A 17,270-nucleotide genomic window follows, 5' to 3' on the forward strand; every position below is an offset into this window, starting at 1 on the left:
AACCAACAGTTTAGTAATGATGGTGACCCTCCCCCACAACCAACAGTTTAGTGATGATGGTGACACCATCACACAACCAACAGTTTAGTAATGATGGTGACACCATCACACAACCAACAGTTTAGTAATGATGGTGACACCATCACACAACCAACAGTTTAGTAATGATGGTGACACCATCACACAACCAACAGTTTAGTAATGATGGTGACACTCCCCCACAACCAACAGTTTAGTGATGATGGTGACACTCCCCCACAACCAACAGTTTAGTAATGATGGTGACACTCCCCCACAACCAACAGTTTAGTAATGATGGTGACACCATCACACAACCAACAGTTTAGTAATGATGGTGACACCATCACACAACCAACAGTTTAGTAATGATGGTGACACCATCACACAACCAACAGTTTAGTAATGATGGTGACACTCCCCCACAACCAACAGTTTAGTGATGATGGTGACACTCCCCCACAACCAACAGTTTAGTAATGATGGTGACACTCCCCCACAACCAACAGTTTAGTAATGATGGTGACACCATCACACAACCAACAGTTTAGTAATGATGGTGACACCATCACACAACCAACAGTTTAGTGATGATGGTGACACTCCCCCACAACCAACAGTTTAGTGATGATGGTGACACTCCCCCACAACCAACAGTTTAGTAATGATGGTGACACTCCCCCACAACCAACAGTTTAGTAATGATGGTGACACCATCACACAACCAACAGTTTAGTAATGATGGTGACACCATCACACAACCAACAGTTTAGTAATGATGGTGACACCATCACACAACCAACAGTTTAGTAATGATGGTGACACCATCACACAACCAACAGTTTAGTAATGATGGTGACACCATCACACAACCAACAGTTTAGTAATGATGGTGACACCATCACACAACCAACAGTTTAGTAATGATGGTGACCCTCCCCCACAACCAACAGTTTAGTAATGATGGTGACACCATCACACAACCAACAGTTTAGTAATAATGTTGACCGCAGTTACAGTTTTTAAAAAATTTAGGAAAAGGCGCATCTGTATCTTTCTACACTCATTTAATTGACAGTTAGCTTAAATAAAATATGTTATAATATGTGAATGAGCAGTAAAAGTTATGCATATTGTATTTTATAAAACCTTTTTTTAACTTGCTTCCTCGTGCTTTATGCTTTTTGTCGGTTGTCATGGGTTGAAACGGGCGAGCGAAATCTCGACCACTTCCAATTAACCTATTTCTTTCTAACTTGACACGTACGTCAAGAACCCCATGACAATGCAATGTGAATGCAAGCGACATCGAATTTGACTTGAGTTGATGCTTAATTAATTTTTAAAAAATTAATTGAAGTTTCCTCTAGATAAAATATCAATTTTCCGTGGTGTTACTTCCACTATTCTTCAGAGGCGTAATAATGAACCACTGTTTACTATAAAGAATAGCTTGGATCAATATATTATGGATATATTTAAGCTTACTTAAATTTAATATACTTTTTTTTAATTATTATTCTAAAACCACTATTGCTTAATTTTAAAAAATCAAAAAGTATTTACAAATTTCTATTACTTAGAATATTAAAATAGTATTAAAACCCATTAAACGCGAAAGGGGGAGGGGGTAAAATTTATGTTTTTATTAAAACATACCGGAAGCTCCCAAGTAGCGTGTAACGTGATTGGACGAGAAGTCCTCTAAATCCTAACATTCGTTTGTTGTGTATCGTTAAAAGGACTAGGTACGGAAAGTTTATTAATTTTCGTTTTGTCATGCAAATTGTTCACAGTTTCAACCGTTTTAAAAATATAAACTGGTTCTTTAATCTCCCAAGCGTGTATTTGATCACTGAATGAATATTTTTGAAAATTACTCGGTTCTTATCAGTCGAATCATTGATCTAATTTTTACCTCACCGGCCAGTGTACGTGACTATTGAGAAGTAATAGATCTAGAGGAAATAGACTAAGTGAAGGTCACGCTTGAGTGTAGGTTTTGACTATTTCCTATATTATCATAACATTGTGAAACCTTTTTGTTCAGTAATCAAAGACTAACAATGGGATGCGTATAACCTACAATTGTGTTCATGCAAATAAAAATAAGTTATTTGAATATTTAAACGAGGCTGATTCTAAAAATCAGTGTCATTTGAGTGAGAATTTTTAGTTACAATTGTCTTAATTTTAATTAGGGATTTAGGTAAAAAAACACTAATCATCATATAAAAATAAAAATTACATATTCTTGTAGAGCTCAACAAAATGAAAACAAAACAAAAAAGATTTTCTGTCTAGCTCAAATAGTTTTTTTTTGGCGAATTTTTTTGTGAGGGGTGGAATCCCCTTGCTTTTGCATTGGCCAATTGTGACAAGTCATGGTATACCTGAATAAATTGAGCATAGTTATTTTACTTGCAGTTGTATTTTGTTCATATTTGCAGAGTTTAACTAGAATGATATATAGAACTTGTAAATGCTGTTGAAATTAATAAAAATAATACAGAACTTATATTTTTGTGTTGGCTTCCTCCCATAACCCCAAAAAACTGTGTGCTGCGCAAATATGAAAATGTTTCTAAAGCCCTATTTTATATAAATACAGCAAATGAAAGAACTACAAAGTTAGAAATCTAAAGTAAATGACTTGAACACTGTTATGTGCATATAATTGCCTCATTATTTTGGGCAGGTGAAGTAGAGTCCATCTTTAAGCCATTTTGTTATAAAACTGCTGCGCAAATATGAAAATGTTTCTAAAGCAATATTTTATATAAATACAGTGAATGAAAGAACTCCATAGTCAGAAATCTAAAGTAAATGACTTGAACACTGTAATGTGTCTATAACTGCCTTGTTATTTTGTGGAGGTGAAGTAGAGTCCATATAAAAGCCATTTTGTAATAAGTGAAATGAAGTTATCAGATCAATGTTTTTATGTGTGAATTGTGTATGGATTCTGATTTTCAGCATATAACTATATCTAAGGGTAAGTAGAACTTGAATACTTAAAATTACAGTTAGCACAATGCTAGTGTATAGCAACAGACAGGTAACCTAGATCTAGGTCAGACTCTTGTCAGTGCCAGTCTAGAGTCTAGTCTGACAAAATTGGATTTTTAGGAAAAACATATTCTGCAAAACTAGAACTAGAGCTGAAAAAATTAAAGATGGGTATGTAAATATATTTTGAAATAAAAAATTAGATTTATTTGCACATGCCATAAGAATGCTGTTATTAGTTGATCAAACTTAAAGGCAGGAAGATCGGGATGAAAAAATATAACAATGGTGGCAGCGTGACCTACATACAGTGACTACGTTCGGAGGGGTATAACTAATGTCGGAGTCAAAATATCCAAAAACAAATTTCATTTCCAATTACTTAAGATATGTCTGATCAGTAATCTACTCTCATCTAGAGGAATCCTTTAAAAAATCGAGATTCCAACGTATTTGAAACTAACCTTGATACAGAGGGAAGACCAAAGCAGAGACAGCATGCAATCAGGTCGCAAAGCCATTAAAACTAAGAGACAACCACTCTACTTTTTAATTAACCTTAGGAAATGACCTTTTAAACTTAATTAATTACCATAAATTAAAAACTTATTAGTATGCAAAACCAAATCTCGTGGGTCCGGTATCAGAAAGTAATGGGCGATTTCGGGTCATGTTTTTACCGCGAACTCGGCGGATGCCGACAACCCTATTTTAATTAATTTAGTTTAGGCCTAGTAGGCTAATTTATTATTTAGGCCTAGGGCCTACAAGTTAAGTTTATGGGTTAATTCAGTTACAGTAAAAAAAAAAAAGTTGGGCCTAAAATATAAAAATAAATAATTATGTCTAGGTCTAAGTAAGGGGGCCTAAACAAATTGGCTTGTCATTTGAAATTTTTTAGATGAAGTATAGATCTATAGGCCTATTTAGTATTTATAGGCCTATTGCATTTGTTTTAAAAAGTATTAATTTGCAGATCTAGGACCTACGACAGCATGTTTTTAAATAGCAGTCTTGTCATAATAAGAATTTATAACATTATCTATCTGGTAACACATTTTAATATGCACCGTACATTGCACTTGTGGCTGTTTTTTTTTAAATTACTTTCTAGTTTTCAATTACACCAGATATCTGCCTCAGACTTCTCCAAAAATACAACTAAAACAATTAGGCCTATTGCTGATGGTTAGGTCCATAATTCTCTATTGTTTAGACCTGAAAGGGTAAAAGTTCCCTTTCAAACCTGACGGTCTATGTGGCAAGTGAATTAGTGTTCACATTCTTCTGTGACCTCTGCATATGAAGAGATAAGGTGGTCAGTCACTTTTACTTTCCCTAACATGAGTTAGGTACCCATCAGAGTTGGGGGTGGACTTTAGGATGTTCTATCTATTTGAACCTGTATTTGAACTTGAGACTTTTTGATTATCAGTGTGGTGCTCTACCACTAGGCTTCACTGTCCAACAGACTGGCTGATAGTTTAATGCAATTTCCACTGTTATTCCTTGTTTACCATTTATCAATGATCTGTTACAGGATGAGCAGCCATTTACTTCGTGTTTGTGTTAGGGCTTCAAAAATCCCTCAACGGACTATTACAGCATCCCCTATTTGTTCCAGGAATGTTGTTCTAGATCAAAAGTTAAAAGATGAAATTTATCCAAAAATAGGTTGGTATCTGCTTACATTTGTTAAGGCTAAAGCCAGCCTATTTATTTTGTATGATAGGTTTCTAATGACATTTTTTACTATCTTTTTTTCCTCAGGTAATCGAGAAGTTGTTGGGTATGGTGTCAATGGGATGGCCTCTTACATAGACAGGTGTGAGTTCCCATGTCCAGCTATTAGATTTAAGGAGGAAACAGCAGACATTGCCAAACTAAGACAACAGGAGAAGGGGGACTGGAAAAAGTTAACATTAGAGGACAAAAAAGCCTGTAAGTTGTCCATGCTTTTCTGTTCAGCGTTAATTTTAATTATAAGATTGCGATTATTTCTTTGATGCCTTTTGTGTTATTTAGCATGCCATGCTGAGGTTCTACTGATGGGTGTTGCCGCAACTACTAATAATTTCAATGATAATTCACATTCAAGTGATGTTGTCAATACAGGGTTCGTGCGGCCTCCTGAAATTCCAGGAGGTCCTGGAAAACTCCTGGAATCTTAAAAAACGTAAAAATCTCCTGGAATTCTCCTGGAATTTGAAAAAATATAAAAACCTCCTGGAATTCTCCTGAAATTTTAAAAATTCTCCTAAAATCTCATGAAATTTTATTAACCCGCGGCGCAAAACCCGACCGAAATTATTTGATTTTGTTCCGCCAATAATTGAATAGTAGTTTTTAAATGGGACGAAAATTAAAATAAACGCATCTGCCGTTGTCCGACTGAATCGCACTGCCGTGATCTACACATCGTGTGGCACAGCAGAGTGTGTGGTCACGTGATGCTAGGCGATTGACCCGATTGGATGATACTATAAACAATTTCTAAAGATAGATAGGCCTACATGTGTTCCCGTGTTTGACTTGTCGGCTATTGCATTTTTAAAGTATACAGGCATGTTTCTTAACTTTGTCTTAAACTATTGAAACAGCAAAAAAAAAAAAAGTTGTAGTAGTATTTACGGCTCAGGACTAATAGTCAAAATTAATCTTCTTTAGAAAACCCGGATAGCTGCGACCCGATCAAACAAAGCTGATTCGCGTAACGTTTCATTATTTTATTTTATACATTAATTTTTCGTAAAAATGGCTATAGAAAATAAATTAAATTTTTCCAGTGGCTCTTTTTTTCGGTTGACTAAAAATTGTTAATACGCTTAATACTAGCTTGCCAAATCGACCAAAATGGGCTGGGGTGGGTGGGGGAAGACACTGACCATCCTACACGGTATGTAACACCCAACGTAACATCCATAGCTCAACCCGCCCCCACTACTCCGTGCCGTGACGCGACAAGCCAACGATCGTCGCCTTTGATGTTGTGTAACACTCGTACGGTGGTTTTATACCCCACCTCCCTTCCCCCTTTCACTTTGTGGAGTTGATGTTACTAATCCTTGGGCATAGATCAAATCTTGTCAGACTTTTGTCTCTGAAATTACATAATATTCGTCTGACACGTTCATCGGGTTGGTCGACTAGCCTAGCATCGTTGGATTTGGCATCCAAAAATCAATAAAATATCACCAAATGATATTAATTGGTGAAGTCTGCTTGCATTTATACCTCTTTTATAATGAAAAATTTGGTCCATACCCTCCCAGTATTTTTCCTCTTTCATGGTCTACCCAGGTTGTCTGAAAAATCTATTTTTTTAATGACAAAAAAAATCATAACTTTTTTGTTTATGGTCAGATTTTGAAAATTCAAACTGGTCTGTAGTCAGATTGATAGCCTCTATCCTAATATGTAACTAATATATTGTTTTACTTTTACTGAAATTAAATTTTTGCTTTGGCTTAGCTAATTAAATGTATTATTAAGTACGCTTTTTTTAAAAAATGTACAAATTGGGTTTCTTTTTTGTTTTTAAAATCTCCTTGAATTTTTTTTAAACTCCTGGAAAAGTCCTGGAAAACTCCTGGAATTTTATTTGAACTTTTGAGCATGAACCCTGTCAATAAAGAACTCTAAGTCTTTTCTTTCTAAGTTTTATTTTTTTTAAAAACCTGTTATGAACAGGACAGAATTCAATCCAAACACTAGGACGAGCCGACACTTTAATGCTGGACCATCTATACGGCAATAATTTCCCACTAGGGCTAATCTTCATGTTGATTCAACCAAGGCAAGACAGTTAACAATGGATATTCTCAGGACACACTAGACAACCTCTACCCTCTATGCAGACTAGTCGAAACCTAAATTTCTTATCTCCTCCATAAACTATTTTCCACAGCTTCCGTTCATTATTAATTTATACACAAAATACTTCCATAATGCAATGAAACACTACCCTCACTTCAAGAATTACTTTTCTTCTAAAATTTCTTTAATACATTATCACAGATACCTGTTTTTGTTGCTTTCAGTGTACAGGGCAAGTTTCTGTCAGACATTCAGTGAGATCGAGGCTCCCACTGGTGAATGGAAAATTATTTTTGGCTCAGTTCTTCTTGGGTTAGCTGTGACTGGCTGGATCATGTTCTTTGTCAAAAAATTTGGTAAATTAAATTTATTTTATGATTCTCAATTAATCATTAGCTTAGTTTATTTTTATAACCTTCTATTAACTTGTTGCTCTCTGTTGCAGTCTATCCAAAACAAGCAAGCACACTTACCCCTGAACACGCGGAAAAAGTGTTGCAGTTAATGATAGACCAACACCAGGGAATTGTTACTGGTATCGCCTCTAAGTGGGATTATGACAAGATGGAATGGAAAAAGTAATGTGGGCCATAATTAGTTCTTGTGCATAGCAGCAGCCGTTTTTGACAGTCTTATGCAGTTCCATTCTGATAAATCTGTCCGTTGATACATGATGTCTTTCTAACATTTCTCTGTTTAATTTATTTTACATCCAGTTGTGGAATTATGTTGAAAAGAGAAATTCTGTAAGCTGGGTAGAACTTTTAGAAGGCACATTTATGATCAGCGTGTACACCTTTTTTATGATCAACTTAAATTTATGACTGAGTTTTCTTTATCATTTAGTATAAACGGACATTTAAAATCTAGTGACTGTCCTTGTTGGGTAAATATTTGTGTAAATGGTATGATTTTTAGAGTTAAAAATAAAATTTGTATTAACTTTGGAATTTGTTTTTATTTTTATTTACCAGCTCTATTTTTGCTTGCTCGTAAACGAAGAATAGGGGAAGTATTGTTATCATGCAAAAAATCAAAATCGAGATTTTCACAAATATCGCAGTTTTATACTAAATTATACCTCAGAGTCAGAAAAGCTTACTTTTACAATTTTTGTATGTCTGTGAAATCGATTTCATATGCAAGTATGTCAAATTTGCTGTTCTGTATCAATTTCCTGCATAAGCCTATAGCTTAAGTGCTGTTTATGATAGACGAAATTTTACATACAAGTGCAAGATTATTTTTTTTCTGTCAAGTTTTGAGTCATTTCTGGTGGCCAGAAGTAGTACTTAACGCCATTTCTGATTTCTCAAAAAAAAAAAAACTTTATAAAGTGCTAATATATTCTGTGCTGCTATACATGCAACATTGCTGTTCACTTGTTGCGCAATTCTTTTTTCTACAAGATTCTATTCTTTTTTAAATAAGAACATTTGAGAAAATGTAGGGGAGATCTTTCCTGCTTTATTTGTGAGCTGAAATACTAGTTGAATTTGTTTTTTAAATTGCTTGCTGGATAGTTCTGACAAGTTTTCTCTAGATTCTAGTACTCCTGTTTTCTTGATTGAAAGAGTTGCCTTTTTTAACCTGAAGTTTCATGTTGATAGAAGTTTCTGTGCCCTCTGCATATCAAGGGACAGTCAGCACTATGGCTAGCCGCCTTTGTAGACTCAGGGATGTTGACTAACTTGAACTCTAGAGCTTGGTCACCCCCTCCCATTGAAAGGTTCTAGCTATGAATGTCAGTATGGGGATGAAAAAACTCAGTCCAGTTGAAGGATGACTTTTCAATAGTTTCCTACTATTATGTAGTTAATGTTCATACATCAGAATAGAAAGACCATAGTAACAAATTACATAAACAGATCAGATTCTAATGTAGCTATTTTTATTCCATTCAACATTTAATTACAGTTTATAAACCCATAGGTTGAAAGAAATAATTGTTTACACACAAAGATTCCTGCATAAATAAATAGTTCAGAATCTGCTAGTAATATTCTTCCTAATGTATGTTCTAATAATGAGTCGCTAGATTTTATTTTCCATACCACACTTGTAACACCACATTAAATTAAAATTCATTTCTGTCACAATGTTGCACTTTTACTGAAGTTAAATGTAGAATGAAAAGATTTCAAAAAATTATTTTTACCACATTTTTTTTTAAATGCTCAACAATAGTACCAACATAAAACAGTTGTCTCAATGCTAGTGTAAGAGACTAGAACAGAAAACATTCACTTAAAGTTTTAATGCAGGTCTCATGATCTGATCAACCTCTACAACACAAGTATTATCAAATATCACTTCAGTACAATAGTGTAGGGAGTTTAAAAAAGGTCATCAAAATAAACAAGCAGACACGTAAATAAAATAAGTTTCACAAAGATAAGCCCTCATACAGTCCAGCTGTTTCTGGGGTGTCAACCTTGTGTTGCAGGTGCTCCAAAGTGTTCTTGAAGTGTTTGTTAATTGATTCGGTCTCCTCGTTTGACTCCAGGTTGGGCAAAAGCTCTCGAATTTTCAATATTATTTGATTCAGGACTTGAACTGAAATCTGTACAAAGATTTTGAAAAAAAAAAATTTTTTTGTTCTGATTGTATTCCTTTCTTACAGCTATTTGGGTGGTTGCATTTTTATGTATCTAACTTAATTATAATGGTAATCATATAACATTGATATAGAAATTTGGTAATGTGCAAAATTTATAAATGATGATGCTGGGAAATGAATGTTTTAAAAAAAAAAAACTACTAGCCTGTTCACAGCCTTTTTCATAGAAATAAACATAGTGATTCAGGACTTCCACAAAGAGCTGAACTTGTACTGAACTATCCATGCATTGGTTGGCAATTTTCACACCTTTTTTCAAACAATCTGATACTCTCTTAGCATCTCGTAGCTGCAAAAAAATATTGTTTTCATTTTATTTTCGCTCAGAAGTCTTTCCAACGAATATAGTTATATATATATATATATATATATATATTTATATTCTCTGATTCTTTCTAAATGTAGTAAGGTTGAGCATTTTTTGACATTAATAAACAATGAAGCTATAGTTTTACTGCTATTTTAAGGGTCCATGAAAGGTGGGGAAGCGAGAACACCTGCCTAAGCCACTGACACCAACACATACAATTTTTTCTTCATTTTCATACACCCCTCATTTCAGTTTCCTGACTATATATGATAAAAAACTTGATTTAGAAGACAAACAAGATATGCCTTACCTCCCCTGATTTAGCAGACTTTCCTGACCAGAAGAGATGGGAACTGACAGAGACACCTCGACATTGGTCAGGTTTTTTGAGCAGTTTGGATGCTGCTAGAGCACACTGTGTGAACAGTGGCTCCTGGTTCTCCTCCCCAAAACAAGACATCTGTTCCAAGGTGCCGATGATCAGTGTAATGGCGGACAGCTGAGCTTTGCTGTCACTGATTTCATCTTCATAAATGGAGAACGCCTTTAAGTAAAAAACGAATTGGTTGAACATCTGCCAATCATTAGCCGGAGAAACAGTACCAAGTAATTATTCGATAAACTCCCCTCCATTTGCTCTGATTGTTAGAAAAAATAATTGTTACAGTGAGTGACTAGCTAACCCAAAGAAAAAATGTGAAGTGGAAAATTTTCTGAAAAAAAAAATTTTTAAATACTAATTTTAAACTTTAAAACTCAGAGGAGTGAGTAATTTCATTAATTGGAAAACACAGAATGATGGCAGACCTGTGAGAGGAATTCATATGCCACGGTCTCTGAGTTCTCAAAGCCAATCTGGCCAGCCACTAGTGAGCCCTGTAAAAACAGCCTCAGTGGTATCTCTGCTTGTTCAGCCTTGATCAGGGCACCAATAGTTTGATGGCAGAATTGGAAGATCTTCTGGCACTTCTTTTCCCAGTTTTCATCCTAAACACATTTTTGTTTAACTTAATATTAATAAGCTGTTAAATGCATTGAAAAAAGTAACATCATTGAAAATTTAACAAATAATATTTTTTGTTGTTTTATATGCTGTTTTAAGATGATGTGAATGAAGCATTTTGAACATTATTCTAAAAGAAAATGAGAAAGAAACCAGACCTCATCTTGCAACTGTTTGTATCTGAATGCCAACCTATATGCAGCAAATACTATTGGTGGCAATGTGTATTTGATACGTTTGTCTCCCCCTGCTCCGAAGTGCTTCCTGGCTGTGTTCAGGATCTGATAGCAGATAGAAAAGTATTGGACACAATCTGACTACAAACAAAAAGTGGATCTCTGTTTGAAAATACTGTTTGTCTAAATGAAACTGCCAATAATATAATGAAAATGGGAAAAAATATTAATAATTGATTGAAAATTAACCAACTAATTTAGCAAAAGGAGACTTACGAGGAATTGTTGATTAGAGTCATCAGAATGAAGCAAGTGGATGAATCTTCCCATAAGGCCTTGCTCCTCTGCAAAATCCTCAGGGTCATATGGTTCTTCTGGTTGGTCGTTTTGGTCTTGCACCATACAATTCACAATGTTTAAAATTGAATCAACCTAGATACAATGGGTAGGCAATTGTTAGAAATATCTAAGAAACTTATTTATTTTAGAACACTGAAGAGCTTTCCTCACATAATCAATAGCAGTTTTTTTACCAAAACAATAATCATGCAAAATGCTAATTCCATTTTTACCAAATTTCATAGTTAAAAAAATTGTTATACATGAATGTAGTTTATAAAAATTGTATTCACAAAACTTATACTTTTTATGATGGAGAGGAAAGACTGAAAGACCAAAAGTTTTCAATTTTTACAGCTTACATTCTCCTGAGCAGGGATCTGGGTTTCATTTTCCAAAGCATTGTTGATAATATGGCAGCTCATGAGCTGCCTCCCCTTGAAGTCGAAGTACTCAAACAGGGGACCAAAGTGTTGCAACTCTAGTACAGTTAGAATGTTGTTGTAGGTGTCAATGGGGATTTTCATCAGCCTCATCAGCTCTTTGGACACAGGGCTGCCATGCTCAACACTAAGGAGGGGAGGTAAACAAGCAAACACTTTTTATGACAAAAAGTCATTTTTTTTTTTAGCTTAAACATCAACAGAGAACATGTGACTGTCTACATAACGGACGGCTTAGCAGGTTGGTAGAGCAAATTACTGCTAACCCAAAAGTCTCAAGTTGGGAATCTGGGTTCATCTGCAGGACGTCTCTAAGTCCACCTAGCATGACCTGTACCTGACACATTAGGGAAAACAAAGAGGGCTGGGCATCAAACTGACCCCACTATCACATGAGGTCACAGAAACAGGTGAACTCGACTCATCAGTCCCATGGACCGCCAGGTTTGAAAGGGGTAACTTTTGTCCACATGACCACATTCAACAGGAAATCACAATGTATCATGTATGTTTTTCTTTTAGTTACTTGCTGTAATCCATAGCTCTTCAATTGAATGGTTAAAAAACAATGCACTTTACCTTTACCTTTCAGTGTAATAATAAAGTAAGAACAGTATTTATTCAACAAGCAAGTAGATGGGAGATATTATTCCTAAGTAGCATATTCTAGGACTTTCATGGACCTGTAGGTACTAATACTTAAAACTTAGTCTGCCTCCCAAAAAAAAATTGTTTAAAAAAACAAATGGACCAAAAACATTTAAAAAACAAATGTGCTAATAACTTATCCTCATATGCCTCTTCTATTAACCACAAGCAGGTAAAATATCACACAGGTAAACTCACTGATCCAGGTTGAGCCGGTTGAAAATTTCTTCTGTTGTCTCCAGGACTTTGTCTACATAATCCACTTTATCTGGATAACACTTGAGGGCCAGATTAATGAGGGCCACTTGAAGAGAGACAATATCCTCTGGGGCCATGTCTGGTCGGTTCTAAACAATTCATAAATGCTTTATTTTAATCAAAATCCATAATATTTTTTTGTAACTACAGAATTAAAAAGAGTAACGGTAATGCAGGCTGGGTTTTAATAAACTTACTTGAATGACTTGTGAAATTTGTTGGGAGAAAATATCAAAAAGCTGAATTTCTGGTGGGATTCCAGAACCTTCTTCATTCTGAGCAAATGAAGCCAATCTAACAAATCAAATTTTAAAATTTGTAACCATGATATTTAGAAACAATTGTATTACCATACAGCAAACATGTAGAGAAAAAAATGGGATGGTGAAAGGATTACCTGTCAATGAGGGCAATTATGATGTTTTTCACATTAACATTTGGGTGAAGTTCTGCGCAAGCACGAAGAAAAGAATTCAGTGACTGCAAATGAAAATCGTCCGGGAACACCTAAAACAAATACAATCAACATCATGCAGAGTACAAAATAATATTTAGCTCACTGAAATGTGTAAGAGATTTCATGAGCAACCGAAGCTTTTATCAAAGCAAGTTCACTTTATTTTCTTATTCTCAATGCATTTAAACATTTATGATTATAAAGGTTTTTGTATTTGTTTTATTGTAGAAATTGTCCATTCTGGTAATAGTCCATTTGAGAAATTTATTTTTAGGCAATATCCCAATAGGTATTTTTCAAGGAGCCTCATACAAGGTACTATATGTCAAGACAAGTTACCTGAATGATACACTCCATGAGGTACTCCTGGGCGATGGCATCCTTACAGTTAACCACCTGTTCAAGAACTCCAGGCAACACAGACTGGAAAATTATAAAACAGATTTTTAAACTCATTATGAACTAACACTCTTCATGCTTAAGGTACACTGAAACCTTAGGCATAATTTAAAGGTTTATATTTTTAATTAGTTTAAATTTCTCTAAATCATTTTAGCTTACCAGTTTAAATTTCTCTAAATCACTTCAGCTTACCTGTTTAAACTTCTCTAAATCATTTTAGCTTACCTGTTTAATTTTCTCTAAATCACTTCAGCTTACCTGTTTAAATTTCTCTAAATCACTTAAGCTTACCTGTTTAAACTTCTCTAAACCATTTTAGCTTACCTGTTTAAATTTCTCTAAATCACTTTAGCTTACCTGTTGAAATTTCTCTAAATCACTTTAGCTTACCTGTTTAAATTTCTCTAAATCACTTAAGCTTACCTGTTTAAATTTCTCTAAATCACTCTAGCTTACCTGTTTAAATTTCTTTAAATCACTTTAGCTTACCTGTTTAAATTTCTCCACATCAATACACTCCAACTGGCTAAGTCTGACGAGGTTTGTCCCAACCAAAATCCGCAGCTCGCGTCTCTCATTCTCCCTGCGCTCTCTGTCCCTGGAATGTCCCTGGTGCTGCATGCGGACCCAGAGCTTGTTCATCTCAGCAAAGTTCAGGTGTATAAAATCTACAGAGTCCATCACAGTGCCAGACTCACCTCCACTGCTTTCAGTGCTGTTGCAAACATAATACACAGCTCATAAATTGTTACTAGTCTAGTAATACATTGTAAACAGATAAAGTCATGTCACTTATCGATTTGTCCTAGCTTGTAATAAAGGTTTTGGAAAGAGTAGTTTAAATCTAATTGCTCCAACCTCTGGTCTTCAACAGCATCTGGCAAAACATTTTTGGTGCATTGGAGCAAATAATTCCTCAAGAAAAGCCCACGTAAGGGATGTTGAACCCCACGGCACATCTCCACAAGATCCTTGAGGATATCTTTTCTAGACAGCTCATTGGACTTGATATAAACAGTACCAACAGTAATAAGAAGATACCTGTTGTATGTGTAGCAATAGTAGATTAAATAGAATTAATACATCAATCAGTGGCGTAGCCAGGATCGTCTCATGGGGGGGGGGTTCCAATTTTTACCCGGGGACAAACTTTCGATTTGCACCCCTCCCCTCAAACTTTCGATTTGCACCCCCCCTCATACTTTTTATATATATACCGAGGGGTCTATGGGGGGGTTATGACCCCCCCTAACCCCCCCCCCCCCCCTGCCTACGCCACTGACATCAATAACCCAGCTGAACCTAAAAGTACAGATAACCAGATTTGAATGAAACTATTTAAGCTAATCAATGCTGGCATTTTGACAAGTTATAAGTTTTCTTACAAAACAAGTAACCATGTCTAAAAAAAAAGTACAAGCACACTTATATGAACTAATTTCTAAAAAAAATATCCTGACGTACAAACGCGGAACTATGTTCCCAGCATACTGCACCAGCTCATACAAGTCTGCCACCTTGCGACCTTTTTGAAACTCGTCTACCAGGTACATCTCTAGGTGTCTCAGCTCATCTGATATGGCCATGTCTGAACATGGCATCAAGGAATATAATGTCATTACATTAGAGATTATTTTGCTAGTTTCAAACATAAACTACTACTGCTCAGCTGTATTTCAGGTATAATTAATAAATGATACACTATAATTCAAGCTGCCATCTCTTTCACCCACCTGTACTTCCCCTGACTTTTTTCCTGCTGTGTTTATTAAAAGTATATTAGCTTATAAATTTAAATAAAATACACTTTTAAAAGGATACAGCATTCATAGTAGCTCTTAGGTGATAAAAGGGAAGTGCGGAGTTCTCCTAACATGGTAGAAGCGTGTTTTAACCCATCCATCAACCTTCCTTTGTCCTGATAGAAAGCATAAAAAACAAACATTTTTAACAACGATATAAAGTAATTTTCAAAAGCGTTATATGCTAATGACTAATAGTGTATATGGTAAGTGAATAATATTCACCAGACATCTTTTCATCTGGAATGCTTGCGTCTTGACCACATTGAGCGCCTCCTCCAGCAGTTTTTCCTGTTCTTCCTGGGGTGAAAGTTGTGGTGTTGACGGCTATAATGTTCATCATAAAAATTACATTACAAATTTACATCAATAAAAGAGCTGGTATTGGGTTCTTTTATGTTAGTACTTGTAGATAGTAAGATGACATATAAAAGATGGGGAAACGGTAATTGTGGTTTTTTTTTACTATACACTTATTTCATATTTATATTGATTTATTGATCTCAATGCAACTTTTTCACCACTCAGTTTTAAGTAAAGTTTTTTCTATCTCACTGCAAAACAGTTACACTCACTGCTGTTGTGTATCTGTGTATATGTGTACTGACTGTTGTATTAAGATATAATTACATATAGGCCTATAGTATACTATATAATTATATATATATATATATATATATATATAATTAACTACAATCGACTTTCAATTTATTTATATTTCAATGGTCAAATAAACCATGGTTTACCGTAACTCTAGTTACCGAGACTCAACAAACATTACCCGATAATTTCCGACGCTAAACTAAGGGATTACCGTGAGTTTTGCATAAAATAAATAAATTCTTATGACACTAGAATACTAGATGTGACTAGAAATGTATTGTATAGTCCACTAATGAATACTGCTTTAATTTTAGCATATATTACATAATTTAACAGTAAACTTTATAGTAAAGTTACAAAGTAGTGTAAAACAGTACATTCACAGTAAAGTGTAACTGTACTGTAAACTAGTGTAAACTAAACCAACAGCAGACAGAGATTCATGAGACTGGCTGCTCTGAACTCTGGTGAAGTGATTTTGATTCGAGAAAATTAGAAAAAAAGATGATTCACACTTAATTTTAGGGCTAGATCTAGATAGATTTTTAAGTTCTAGAATAACTTTATATAAAACTATAATAAACATCATGCGAAATACAGATTTATTTTAAAATAATACGACGAATGGCAAAAATACTTTACAAGGAAACACCCACCATTTTGGCTCACTTAGACATATGATCAAAATGTGAGAATAGAATGTCTATAAACAAAAACAGCTGACTTGTCTAAATTAACGTATTAAAATAGAAATCAATTTGTGTTTGCTATAAACACAACTAATTGTGTTTATTTTGTACAGTTTGAAGTTAAAAAATACTACATACGCCTAATTAGATTCTAGATCTATCTGGACCTAGATCTAGATCTAGATCTAAATCTAATCCGTTGTCGGCTAAAAATAAGACCGCTAATACAGTCTACTTATAACGGATTTTAAGACAGAGAAAAATCTTAAACAATTATCAGTTTTTAAATTGTTATACATAGGATATATATATATATATATATATATATATATATATATATATATATATATATATATATATATATATATATATATATATATATATATATATATATATATATATATATATATAAGAGGCGTAGCCAGGGGGCGGGGGTGCAGACTGTGACACCAAGGCAAAAAATAGCAAAATATATAGAGAAAAACTTGAGGGGGGGGGTGCAAATCAAAAGTTAGAGGGAGGGGGTGCAAATCGAAAATTTGAAAGTTTGTCACCGGGAAGGGTCGCAACGCCTCTGGTGTGCCGCACCGGGTGACACCCGACCTCGCTATGCCACTGATATATATACATATATGCATTTTGATCTATGAAAAGCGCAACTATACGTATTTATGCTA

The 17,270-nt window shown here is 34.7% G+C and overlaps 2 protein-coding genes across 3 annotated transcripts; one reads left to right on the plus strand and one right to left on the minus strand.

Annotated features, from left to right (window-relative positions):
• The first annotated feature begins 1,661 nt into the window (after positions 1-1,661).
• On the plus strand, positions 1,662-7,793 carry LOC131944213 (cytochrome c oxidase subunit 4 isoform 2, mitochondrial). Of its 2 annotated transcripts, none has more exons than XM_059304747.1 (5): positions 1,662-1,766; positions 4,568-4,701; positions 4,798-4,968; positions 7,068-7,199; positions 7,289-7,793. In XM_059304747.1, exons 2-5 carry the CDS (start codon positions 4,569-4,571, stop codon positions 7,423-7,425), a joined length of 573 nt encoding a protein of 190 aa, XP_059160730.1. In that variant the 5' UTR covers positions 1,662-1,766; position 4,568; the 3' UTR covers positions 7,426-7,793. The 2 variants fall into 2 exon arrangements, with proteins under 2 accessions (XP_059160730.1, XP_059160731.1); XM_059304748.1 differs by lacking the exon at positions 1,662-1,766 and adding an exon at positions 1,991-2,013.
• A 906-nt stretch (positions 7,794-8,699) lies between these two features.
• LOC131944211 (vacuolar protein sorting-associated protein 35) lies at positions 8,700-16,632 on the minus strand. Its single transcript, XM_059304745.1, has 17 exons — positions 16,561-16,632; positions 15,527-15,628; positions 15,321-15,417; positions 14,964-15,087; positions 14,358-14,540; positions 13,989-14,214; positions 13,437-13,520; positions 13,038-13,147; positions 12,838-12,934; positions 12,581-12,729; positions 11,654-11,861; positions 11,229-11,384; positions 10,935-11,057; positions 10,581-10,760; positions 10,084-10,317; positions 9,609-9,752; positions 8,700-9,406 (listed from the first exon to the last, which is right to left on the minus strand). Exons 1-17 carry the CDS (start codon positions 16,561-16,563, stop codon positions 9,230-9,232), a joined length of 2,397 nt encoding a protein of 798 aa, XP_059160728.1. The 5' UTR covers positions 16,564-16,632; the 3' UTR covers positions 8,700-9,229.
• Positions 16,633-17,270: the final 638 nt, after the last annotated feature.

This window comes from Physella acuta, unplaced genomic scaffold, assembly GCF_028476545.2.
Source record: "Physella acuta isolate Inbredline_101_S28 unplaced genomic scaffold, ASM2847654v3 ptg000486l, whole genome shotgun sequence".
Lineage (NCBI taxonomy): Eukaryota > Metazoa > Mollusca > Gastropoda > Physidae > Physella > Physella acuta.